Here is a 13156-nt window from a genome sequence, read left to right as displayed (position 1 = left end):
CCCCAAAGTTAAATGGAAAAGGAAATGGCCTTGGCAGACCAGGAGTAGGCACACTTTGTTCAGCTGGGGGTGGGCGGGGAGGCACCCTCTAACACCCTCAGCTGACACGAATTAAGACAGATTGGATTGAGGTTATTATACCATGGGGTTTCCTTAAGACAAAACTCCTCTATGCTGTACTGTTCAAGAAGCTTTAAGACCTCAGTCATCTTTTTGTTTTCCCAGCAGATAATCTCTTTGAATAAATGTTTATTCAATGAAGGAAGGAAAGGAGGTGGGAGGGAGGGAAGAATTATAATGATTAGAAAAGATCAACTAAAGGTTGTTTCAATTATACTTCAGAAGAGTTAGCTAGCAAGTTAAATAAATATTGAGTCCACTTAAATCTGGTAAAGCAGAAAATATAATACTATCTCTGTTACTGAAGAGATGAAATGACAAGAATGAATTTGTAGCGACAGATTTAGAAATTCTTGTACTGAAATCACCAAAAATTAGAGACTCGTACACATCATCGGTTTTCAAATGTTTGCTGAAGAGAAAAAGAGCATTTGTAAGGATTATTTTTCCCTAAATTTCCTTATATAAAAAAGAAGCCATGACATTAAAGTTGTGGAATGTAAATCTTTTATTAAACAGTTGTCTTTCCACAGTAGTAAAGCTTTGGCATGTACAGTATAAAAAATAATCACCAACCACAATTATACCAAATTCTTCTTATCAACTGCATACTAAGTGTCTTCAATACAATTTTTTTCCATATAAAAATACTGGGAAAAATTGATAAATAACAGGTAAGAGAAAGATATTTCTAGGCAATTACTAGAATCATTTGGAAAAAGTGAGTACTGTGGATATTTTAAATATCACAGTAACCAAGGACATGCTGTTCCTACAATATTGCGAGCCAGACAGTTAATTGGAAGCAGAAGTGTTTGGGTAACTTTCCTACTTAAAATTTTGGTAATATCATTTCAATAGATTTTGCGTCTTGGTTGGTGCATGTGCTTCCCTATTGATCCCAAACCAAATCACAAGTTAGAATCATTTCATTTAAAATACTGAGCGGTACTAAATACTTTGGAGCCGAAGAGGCAACGTACTGCCCCCATTTATGAGAAAAGTCTCGAAACACTCCCAGGGTGATGCTTGGAGAAGCTGTGAGTTGAGCTGAAGCTGGAGAATTTACTCCAGAGCAAAGGGCTTAAGAAAGAAACGAACACTCTAAGATGGGGTCTGCTAACATCACTCCAGTTTGGATGGACCTTGGCAGAGGTCCATGCTTGTTTCTCTGGGTTGGAAATGTTACTCTCGAGAATCTTCTCTGTCAGCCTGTACATCTAAAGGCATGAAGCACTCAATTGGGCAGTTGACATTCTGTTAAAAGAGAAGAAGAAAAATTAGTGGCAAATACTATAAAGGGTACAGAAAAAAATGGGGGGCGTCTATGACAGTTACTTACAATTAGGAGAATATTTCTAGCTTAAGAAGCTAGCAATATACTGGGCAATAGGAGATGTTCAAGAGTTTAGTACATTAGAACCTACACTATGTTACAGGATACAGTATTCTATTCTTACATCATTTAAAAGATCAAAAAAAATTTGGTTCATTCAGAAGAAAGGTACCTACAGAAGGAGACTCCTTACCACGAGCCTAAGTGCGTTCACAGGAGAAGCACTCTTGGTGCAATGCACTTACAGTGTTGGTTCTCTGATGGTATCTCTGTGAATACTGGTTGTAGGAGTGGCCAGTGGAGCCTTCATGACCAGGTTCAGCCCCGGGTCTGCGGCAGTTGTCACAGCGCCAGCCCTGAGACACCGGAGACAAGAAGTCAAATGGGGTTTATGATGACATAGGAACATCATAATTTAGTGCTTGAGTTGAAGAAGAATTTCAGCTCTTACGCATTGGCAAAATATAAGCAGTTAATCCAAAGGCAACTTTGATGATGATTTCATGCATTTATAACTCGTAGAATACATTTTGGTTGATTGCTCATATCTTATAGCTAGCTGCCTCTATTTTTATGCTTTTTCTTTCTCCTGAAATGTCTTCTCTTCCTGTTCAAACCCCGCCCATCTGCTAAGCATCATTCCAGTCCCAACTTCCTTAATAAACTTTCCACATTAGATGACAGCAGAGGTTTTCCTAGAATCCTAGAGCTTTTAAGAGGGACTTCAGATCACATGGACAAACAGGTAAGGAAAACGAGACCCAGAGATGTGACTTGCTCAGAGGGAGCAGGACAGTCACACAGGGAACTGCTGGTGGCACTGGGGCTGCCACCCAGCGGGGTGACCCCTGGCCTTGCTCTTTCTCTTGCACATTGCCACTCCCTTCCTAAACTTCCAGAGCCAGTGACCTGGTAGCCATTCATCTGGCTAGAGATGGAATGAGAGTGGGAACCGGACCACGCTGACTAGTGAGGCTCTTCCCTGAGATTTTTGCTAGAAATGTGAGGAAGTGTGTTCTCTTTCCCTGTTGCTCCTACGCTGACAGGAGATAAACCTGGAGCTGATGGAGGCCATCTTTCTCACCATCAACAGGGAGCCTTCTGGAGAATGAAGCCAATACCAGGGAACGCAGCATCTGAGAGAGTGAGAGACTCCGGAAGCCACTGCTGGAGCAGCCCGGAAGCTGGTATGTCCTGGGACTTTTCAGTGATTGAGCCTTCTTTTACCTAAATTAACTTGAGTTGGGCTTTTCTCTTATAACCAAAAGAACCCTAAACAACACAATCACTTTCTTTCTTATATTGTCAGTTAAATATTTCAGACATATTTCTCCATTTAAAAGTATATTTCCTATAATACCTAATACAATATTGGTAAACACCTACTTAAGAATCAATGACTCTGGCTTTGATATATAATTGTAACCGTTCCCACTCCTGTCTTACGTGTTTCATTTAGCACTCTGCTTTAGAACAGAATAGGTGTCACACATGAAAGGTTTCGTGTTCATAAATAATGGGGAGGAGATACTGAAGTGAGACCAAAACCTACTTCCCAACAAATTCACTTTCCATCACACATTCTATACCAAGCCTTTTACCAGAGATGACTGCATTCTATGATCACAGTCTCTATAAGTGTTAATGAGAGACAGAGAAGGAGAGAGACTCCACAGCTTCTCTCTACCAGAATGGGGAGCGCCTCTCTCCCCACCTACCTGCTAGGGGTGGAACGAGATCAGAATAGTTTCCATGGGATGCGTCAGGTCCTTAGATGGGGGCAGAGCCAGCCCCTGAAGACCCTTCCCTGCTGCCAGATTAATCTTTCTAAAGACCATTTTCCATCATGCTCTTTTTCTTCTTGGGCACCTGCAATTGGCTAATGCCAACGGCATCAACCAATAAGTCTTACCCTGGAGTAGGGACCATGCTCTTCGTGTATCAGAATTTGAGAGCTGTTGAGGAGGGTATGTTTTCATTGAAAACAAAGGAATAGTATATTCCGTTGCTTTTATTTGAGTTACAAGAGTCATTTTATTTTGAATTTCAAATATTAGAGACAGGCAGAGCATTTTTTGTTATACTGAAGTAGGATGCAGATTAGAAATGGTTGAAAAGTACTGGCTTAAGTAATGGACTTCCAAGGCATTCCGTAAGTGGCCCCCCACTTCTTCACATCTAATTTCTTACCACAAGACACCAGGCAGAGGGGTGGCTCACTGCAGCCCACATGTGCCGGCTCCTTCCCATCCCAGGGGTGCGCCTACTCTGGTCTCTCTTCTTCCTTTCCTCCCTCAACCAAATTTTAACCATCCTAAACCCCAGCCAGTTTACACTTCTCTTTTGCATGAAACTTTCTTGCTGATTCCAGCCTACCAACTGTATTATTTGTCAGACCCACTCAGAACCTTATTTAAATAGCTTGACGTTCAATGTATGCTAATTTAATGTCTTCAACTATATCCTTAAGAGCCAGGACTATTTCTCATTCCCTCTGTTTGTCCCATATTCCTTAGCACAGTGCTATACCTATAACAGGAATCTATTTTTGGATTGAGAGGGGTTACAAAGACATGGTATTTTCTTAGATTCGAGGTGTTATTCATAATATTTAACATCAATGTCACAGGGCCTATTAGACTGGAACTGGAGGCTCCATGCTACCCAGCCTTTAAGGAACACACAGCTTGAGACTAGTAGGTGTGGGAGGGCTGAGGCTGCCAGAAAGGGGGAGAAAGGGTATTCAGGAGCCTTATGTGGGCAGCTATGTGCCAACAGGAAATGAGATGTTTCAACATTTCATCAAAGGCACTGCTACACCGGTGTGTAGAGCACACACACAAGAAGCTTAACCCTAACCACCAGTGCAGGAGCCTCCCCTTTATCTAACCTCAACTGCAGGGAGCCTGGCACATCCAGTCTTACCCGCTGGCCTCCGAAGCATGTGCAGGAGCAGATAGCACCGAGATATTCCTTCTGCCACTGTTCTCCTACGTGGTACGTCTTCCCATCATCATAACACGTTGCTTCATCTACAAGGAGACACAGTGAGAAGCACATGTAAGACTGAGAACAATAATACAGACTTGACCCCTATATAGGGGTGGGTCTCGTTTCTCTCCTAAATTTGCACCATCACAGCCCAAACACCATGTTTATGGGAATCATCTGTGAGAAAGGTACTGCTGTATAGATCTTAGGGCAGTATGTCCAAAAACTAGATCTGATAAACTGGAAAAGGTTCAATGGGAAGATGAAGATCCTATTTTAAAAGTTGAATTTAAAGACCTGTAAAGCTTTCTTGTAACATTTCACTGGCAATTATGGTCAAAATACTCAGGTTTGAAAAGTGCAAAAGTGCCCTGTAATAACACTAAATCATGGCTCATTTTTGAAGCTTGTCTCTGCTTTCCCAAATCAAAAGATTAACAAACACGCTGTTCACTCCCCAAAGAGACCTAAAGTCTCCAATCATTTCTATGAATGAGAGTTAACAGCTCGGTAAATGAAAGTGGGAGTGTGTAATAGACACTAAAAATGATCTGGGGCAACGTACGAGGATCACACTTGAATTCTCCTTTTCCATTTCCAAGACATGTGCAGCTCATCATCTGGCCGTTTTCTCCCTGGCGATCCCACTTCTCTCCAATCTTGTAGTTCACACCATTGTCATGGCACCATTCTGTGGGGTGGGGAGAATCAGAGGCAGAGTTATTGGTGTGTTCTGACTCACAAGACAGTGAGCGCACTGGGACATGTCGCCGGATTTTAAAAGCCAGGTATCTGGAAGGAAAGTTACAGCTCAAGATCCCTAGGACAAATCACTTTTTTGGTTGGATTTAAAAATATTAACTTCACCATTTAACATTTTCTAGGATATCTTAAGATACCATTTATTCCACCATACTCATGTCATAAGAATATTTAATGACTTTCATTAGAATTCTCACTATTAAGGTTCAAAATTGTGGAATACTAAAGTAGGATTTCAGTAGTCTTTTAGGAATTGATCATAGATGAAAAGTCATTTGTTTTTGGATTTGCAGAGATCCTGGATACAAAGTAGTGCAATTAATGAAAAAACAAAGATCCACTGGTTTCTACATGCCATAACCTGTTTCTTGAAAATGGGAAGAGTAAAAGAATAAACCTGTATATCAAAACAAAACACAAACAAAATGATAAATCAGTGGTTATTATCCTACAAAAAGACTGGTTCTGAGGATTATCTAAAAGTCACCAGTGTATAGCTTTAAGTACTATACATAAAAGATGACTTTTTAATCTCCAAGGTCTATACTAAAACAAAACAAACTTCAGAAGTTTATATAACAATACACCACTTCCATTTTATCAAGTCAGTCATTCCTTAAACTTTAAGAAAGTTACTCGACAATTATGACATCTGAGCAAAGAATATGTAAGTTGAGCCAAAGAATCACATAAATCAACTTAAACCTCCACTTCCACAATTGCACCTAACTTATATAGGTAATAAATATAAAAACAACAATAATTCAGTTTCAGAAATTAAAAACCACCTAATTGATGCCAAATATTAAAACTTCCAACTCCTAAACAGCATATGACACTTCTACTGCTCTTTCCAGTTTCAGATGATCAGGCACAGTAATCTGCATTGAAAAAATTAGTTGTTATTATATTTCAGTCTGAATTAAGCCATTTCATGTATACAAGTTAAGTAAAATACTTTGAAAATCTTTAAAAAATCTATTATGTTGTATTTTTCCAAATACGATTTCTGGATATGTCTATAGGAGGCTTATTTATAAGGTATGATGGTTAACACCTATAAAAATGAACCAATTGGCAAATAATAATCACATCCCCTAAAAACAAAGCACATGAAAAATTTATAAATTCTAGTACTAAATCTCAAAGCATATAAGAAGTAATTCCTAGGATCATTTTAATCAAAAAATAATTTAAAATATTAAAATCTCTTTAAAATTTGAAAATCAAATATTTTTCAATTGAAATTGATTCTTAATTATCTACAAATGGATTATCTATACTCTATATTGTTTGGCAAGATTCAAGCTCCCAGATGTATGTATGTGCGTGTGTGTGTGTGTATATGTGTATGTTTGGTTTGTGGTGAAAGAGGCAGTGTTTGTATAAATGCTCACCTCTGAGCTCACTCAAGATTAAAAGATTAAAAGAGACCTGGAGGGGCCAGCCCCGTGGGATAGTGGTAAGTGTGCGTGCTCCGCTGCTGGCGACCCGGGTTCGGATCCTGGGTGCGCACTGATGCACTGCTTGTCAGGCCATGCTGTGGCGGCGTCCCACATAAAGTGGAGGAAGATTGGCATGGATGTTCGCTCAGGGCCAGTCTTCCTCAGCAAAAAAAAAAGACAAGGATTGGCATGGATATTAGATCAGGGCTGATCTTCTTCACACACACAAAAAAAAAAAAGAGAGAGAGAGACTTGGAGTTTCTTTGTGTCTCCTATGCTCTTCTTTACACCTGGCTCCAAAGAGTCTGACTTGATTTATTTTAACAGAACATTTTTAAAAATCGTATTACCATCACAAATGTATTTTTAATTAATTGTCGTATTGATATACAACCCTTGAGATGAAGCAATATTCAACAAGTAAAATTTCCCATCATTTTTCTATGATGCAAAATGTTACTTTGAGTGAAGCAGCCTCCCGTGGTTTGCTTCACGTTTGGAAGAGCCTGTGTCTGCCAAACACGCTTGCTCGGCACATTGTGTGAATGCATGGCACTGGAAGAGATGGACAGAGCGAGCTACTCACTAGATGAGTCGCATCTGAAATGACCACTGCCAAAGCCTAAACACTGGCACGAGAGTTTAAAGCCAGATTCAGACAATCGCTCCCACTCCTCTCCAATGGCGTAATGGGAGACCGTATAGGGGTCGAAGCACGAGTCATCCGTGGGTTGGTTTAGGCCTTGGTCGACTACATGAAGAAAAGGAGGAAAAAGCACAAAAAAAAGACATCTTATTGGTGGTTTTAAACCATAAGAAGAAAACTGAGTTATTATATATAATGACAATCTAAAACAAACATCCTAGTAGCATTAAGAAGCATTCATCTGCTCTATCAATGCATCAGCTGCTCTAATAAACAACGCTTAAATGTTGCCAGTGGACACTTGCCACAAGTATCTGAACAGGAGCCTATCTGGGTCAGCCCCGTGGCCTAATGGTTAAGTTTGGCATGTTCCGCTTCGGCAGCCCAGGTTTGGTCCCCGGCATGGATCTGTACCACTTGTCAGCAGCCATGCTGTGGCGGCATCCCACATGCAAAATAAAGGAAGACTAGCACAGATGTTAGCTCGGGACGAATCTTCCTCAACCAAAAAAGAGGAAGATTGGGGCCAGCCCCGTGGCTTAGCGGTTAAGTGCACGCACTCTGCTGTTGGCGGCCCAGGGTTCGGATCCCAGGCGCGCACCGACACCCTGCTTCTCCGGCCATGCTGAGGCCGCGTCCCACATACAGCAACTAGGAGGATGTGCAGCTATGACATACAACTATCTACTGGGGCTTTGGGGGGAAAAAATAAATAAATAAAATCTTAAAAAAAAAAAGAGGAAGATTGGCAACGGATGTTAGCTCAGGGCAAATCTTCCTCACCAAAAAAAAAAAAAAAGAGCCTATCTTTCATTTTTGCTATCAGTTCTAAAAAATCATTTCTGGTAAACCTAGTCTATAGAGCATGGAACAGATCTTGAGGCAATTTAAGCTAGGTAAGAACTTCAGCGGAGGGGGTGGCCCAATGGCATAGTGGTTAAGTTCACGCCCTCTGCTTCAGTGGCCTGGGGTTCGCGGATTTGGATTCTGGACATGGACCTACACACTGCTCATCAAACCATGCTGTGGCAGTGTCCCATATACAAAACAGAGGAAGACTGGCACAGATGTTAGCTCAGGGACAATCTTCCTCACAAAAAAAAAAAAAAAAACCAACTTCAGTGGAATGCAGAGTCTGGAAATGTCTCTCCATCAGTACCCAAGTGACCTTTAGCTGGTTATTTAACATTTCTCTGCCTTACCTCCATCATCTGTAATATGGGGATAATAAAAATATCTCTACCTGCTCGGGATCTTGTGAAGATTACACAAGATCATGAATTCAAAGCACTGGTCTGTTGCCAACACTTAGAAAGTGCTCACCACATAAAGAATAATTCATAGAGGGCATCTTTTGCTTTTAATGCAAAAGTTGTAGCATTTTTATATACCGATATAATGAGATATTCACTTTTATTATTGCATTTTTTGGTATAATAATGCAAAAATTCTAGATTTTGTACATTATTGTCATAGATGGTAGAACTGCTTTACTTTATCAATAAAATCAACTGTTCCAAATAAGAAGCAGCAATGGGATCTCGATGACTTAAGAATAAGTAATAGAGTCTCTTCGTGTTGCCTAAGACCTTGGTCTTCATGTTTTGGGAAAGCTTATTTTAAAATAATCTATGCCATCAAAGCATGCTTCAAGTTATTCTCCCAAAATTAAATAAACTAAATTCTGTGACTTTGAATCTCAGTGTGTATATTTCTTTTTACAGTACAAAAATCAAAAGCAATAGATATTTGAAGTGCCTAATATTTTAAAAAGCATCACCCTGGAAGAAAATAGAGTTTTGGAGAAACTAGGAAGTCTGAAAAGTCTCAAAGCCAGGAGAACCTGGCTAGCATGCAGAATATTGCTGCTGAGAATAAGGAGTCAGAAAGAAAAATCGAAGAAACTTAAATCGCTACTAGGGGTTTCAATAACCCTCCTAGAAATAGCTAGGAGGTAAATTCCACCTGACTAAAGTCGTGGAGATGGAATCTTTTTAAAAAACGATGTGGAAAAGCACAAAGACCTTTGTGCTCTTGAAAATTCATTTCACATTGCATTCTGCTAGTAGAACCACACAAGGCAAGAGGCATGGATTATTGTGGATATATAATACAACAAGCACAAAATGATCCCCCTCCAAAATACTCAACTGCTTAATTCACAGGCTTTTACACATGTAAAATGGCACAGTCATCTGTCGAATGAGGAAGGAGGCTGAGATTAAGTAACTGGCCCTAGGAATACAGCCTGTCATCCGGCAGAGACAGAATTTAGCACTCTCTGCTGATGTGGAATCATCCCTCTGGAGGGAAGATTCAAGATTCATGCTTTTGATTATACCCTATCTCATGTTCCTTGTGAATCTTCAGCTGCCGCAGGTTGAGAAGCCATGTGATACAATACTGGTTTAAAAGGACTTCTCAGGTGCTACAAAGAAGAGTCAATGACCATTTAACCTCCATGGTGGCTACGGATCTATATAATCAGAAAAAAATTGAAATAGCATTGGAATAAGGGAGTTGTTTGGACAGAAGTGGGCTATTTTGGTAGCATTTTACATCAGGAACAAAAACCAGCTATCCCCGATGTCTGCAGCTAGTGAATTTCCTTTATAGGTAATCAGTTTTGGTACTTAAAAGTCACTCAAGAGGACAGTAACGTGGTGAGATGGAGAGAGTCTGGGAAAGAGAACAGGAGACTTGTGCCCTGTATCAACTCAGACACTCACTAGCAGGGGCTCAGAGTGTTGGAATAAATAATATTTGAAGTCCCTTCCAGGTGTATCATCATATCACTGAGACTATTTATGGATTTTTTACAAAAATATTAGGATGCTATGAAGGGAAAATAATTAAATTTAAAGTTGTTTGTTTACTTCATGGCATTATTTCTCAAAGTTAAAAGACAACAGCAACCCAAGAACAGTCAGTAGGAAAAGCATCTCTGGTGTGGTCCAGAGGAGAGCCCGTGCCTGAATAACACAGGCCTTCACATACCAGAGTTGCCCACGGTAACAACCTCCTCCCGAACCTTGTGCCTCTTCTGGTCTTTCAGTGCCTCCACTATGATGTTGTAGGTGGCCCCTCTGGTAAGGCCTGTCAGGGTGGCACTAGCAGAGGTTCCAGGAACTCGGAACTGCAATTATTGGCACATCCACAGTGAGAAAGTGTTACAGCGAGAATGACAAGACTGTCCCTATTCTCTTATCAATACCCCTCACTGGGTCAACAAAGCAGAGGCAGACAAATACAGAGGGAGGCTGTAAAGGTCCCAACCAGCCGAGGAGAGAAATGGACGTTGGGTGAGGGGCCATCATTTCTACCTGCCAGATTTTCCTGCCAAAAATGGACCCTATGTGCTCCAGAGTTACCAGGAGCCCTCAGTAACTCTAGAGACAGCCTCCTCTTCATCCTGCTGTAGTTGCAGGTCTGTGCAAGACCAATGAAAACCCTGGCTATGCCCACTTCACGTAAAACGTGGACACTGTGCCATGCAGGAGATAAATTCATCCTATGCAAAGTGGCATCTGACCCCAAGATGGGGTCCTTAAAACACTCTAGCAAGTCCTCAAACTCATGTTTCTAAGCTCAAAAATCTCCCACAGTATAGTCAGTTTTTTAAATTCTGCCACTTTCTAAAAATAAGAACACAATCAAAATTGATACTAGCAAGACAAATTAAAGAAAAGAAGTTTTAGTTAGAGAATCAATCACTTATAACAATTGATACAGACAGCCTCACCCACGTTCATTCTCCTTGGACATATCGTAGATTATGGGAGGCTTCAAGGACAGACTGTAAGGATGGCGTTTTAGCCCTTCTCACACAAATATAAATTCAGGCAGCATATTTCTCTCTTTTCTAGGATTGTTTCTTTGTCTATATTACTAAAGAGCCTCAAAAGTGTCAGAACAATAGAAATTATTTTATTCTATTAAACAAAAGCTAATGACACTCTTTGGTACATCTCACAAAGTAGAGCCACATTGAGATTAAAAAAAAAAAAAAAAATCAGGGCTTAAGTGTACCATCTTGCTAAGAGGTTCTAGAAGTGTAGCCACTTGACATCAGAGCTCTGGCCACTTCAGTTACCTAGATTCCTTCTTTCTGGGCTGCCCAGAAGAAAAGAGAAAATTAATTACCTGCAAGGGTTCTTCATCAATGCCAACTGGATGACATGAAATGATATACTCAGAGCTTTCCTGGAATGGGGTCCAAGAGATGGTTGTCTGAGAGAGAGCTTCTTGTCCTGTAGAGGTATTTGGATTGAGTCCCAGATCGTGAGGGTAGAGGTGGTGGTCTACGTCTCCCCTGGGGACATGACCAATTTGGATCTCCTCATTTACATTCGGCGGATATGGTCTTGGCCTATGCCTGACGGGGGTGGCCGTTGTGGGTGGTGTGGTCCGCCTAAAACCATGCTCCTCAAAGACCATTTGTTGCCCAACACTGGGCTGCTGACCAGAAGTGCCAGGAAGCTGAATACCGTTTCCATTGTCATACCCAGGGTTGGTGATGAAAGGGGTCTTTTGAACTGTGGAGGGAACATCCAAGATCTCTGGTCCGTGAAGATTGGGGTGTGGAAGGGTTACCAGTTGGGGAAGCTCATCTAGCCAAGAGAGGTTAGAGCCAAAAAAAGCAGAGCGCGTTAAGCTTGCAGAACTAGCAGCAGGTCATTATCAATTCAGGCAACAATGACTGTTTATCAATCTGATCAAAGCCCCTGGAAAATTAGCAGTTCTTCAATCACAAAACACTTTTTCCAGAAAAAATCTTTATGCTTTTTCTTAAAGGTTTCTTTACAGCTCAGAACGAAAAAAGTGTTAGTATGAAGCTATCATACACACATACAAAGCTTTGAACCGCTGAGCCCCATAGAAGCTGCCTTTGCTCAAATGAAGCCTAATGGAACCGAAATGTGCAGACTTTTCTCTCTCTTTTTCATTTGAGAATCATGTTATAAGGACTAGAATCCACACTAATTATATCAGCGTCTGAAGTATGAGAATTCCAGAGGTTTGGCTCAACAGGTTTTCATGGTAAAAACAGATAAAAATACATACATATTTATTTTTAAAATTCTCCTGTTAGCATAATATAGAATTTTCTCCAAATTAGACTGAAATTGCTTGAAAAAGTAAGACATTGTTTAGCTCCAAGTTTTAGAAATCAAATAATAAATAAAGACAAATAGGAGAGATTTTTCTCCCAACTTTTTTTTTTTTTTTTTAACATTTCTAACTTCAACAAAAGATATAAAAGAAGAGCAATGACAACAATTTGGTTTTTACATTTTAATATCTGGTTTGAGTCTTTTAAAGGTGAATAGAAGGCTTTATATGGACTAGCTAAGAAAAAAATAAAACTGAACTCTGCAGGTTATGTTAGGTTATTCCTGCTGTCAAGAGCACAACATATATACCACGCTGTTAGAAAAGAAAGTTCCATGAGAAATGCATCAAAACCTGGAGAACAGTTTCACTGCAAAATTGATCATTTGTAATTAGTTTTGTCTTGATTGTCCCCCATTACCCGGAAGGCGCTCTTTACCTGTCTTTTTCCTCCCGATCAGAGGCTCACTCTTCTGATTGTTCTTGAGGGCAATGACTTGGATTGTGTACTCGACTCCTGGCTCCAGACCTGATGGAAGGACAGATCATCAAGTGATGTCTGTGGGCTCCGCTAGTCAATGACAATTGGTCTCACCAGGAGATGCTACTGGGGAGCAAGGATCCTCTCTCTAGCTGGCCGTTGGCCTCTTGAAAGGTAAAATCAACTTCATTTTCTTCCATAAACACCAAAATACTCTGCATACAGTGGCATTTAGCAAATTAATTATCTTCCTATCAAATCTG

General features: G+C 40.4%; 1 protein-coding gene across 2 annotated transcripts in view; it reads right to left on the bottom strand.

Moving 5' to 3' along the window:
• Positions 1-610: 610 nt before the first annotated feature.
• Positions 611-13156, bottom strand: part of FN1 (fibronectin 1) — a 66794-nt gene continuing 54248 nt past the window's right edge. For both annotated transcript variants that reach the window (XM_004427520.3, XM_004427521.3), the window contains 8 exons: positions 12852-12941; positions 11444-11910; positions 10298-10436; positions 7241-7405; positions 5013-5138; positions 4382-4488; positions 1702-1812; positions 611-1377 (listed from right to left, as the gene is read on the bottom strand). In XM_004427520.3, the coding sequence (XP_004427577.1) occupies positions 1306-1377; positions 1702-1812; positions 4382-4488; positions 5013-5138; positions 7241-7405; positions 10298-10436; positions 11444-11910; positions 12852-12941 (1277 nt within the window). In that variant the 3' untranslated portion in view covers positions 611-1305. The remainder of the gene's footprint in view (positions 1378-1701; positions 1813-4381; positions 4489-5012; positions 5139-7240; positions 7406-10297; positions 10437-11443; positions 11911-12851; positions 12942-13156) is intronic.

The sequence above is a fragment of the Ceratotherium simum genome, chromosome 37 (assembly GCF_057802395.1).
Source record: "Ceratotherium simum simum isolate JZ-2026a chromosome 37, ASM5780239v1, whole genome shotgun sequence".
NCBI classification, from domain to species: Eukaryota; Metazoa; Chordata; class Mammalia; order Perissodactyla; family Rhinocerotidae; genus Ceratotherium; species Ceratotherium simum.
The sequence above is the reverse complement of the archived record's forward strand: the minus strand, read 5'-3'. Positions and strand labels throughout refer to the sequence as shown.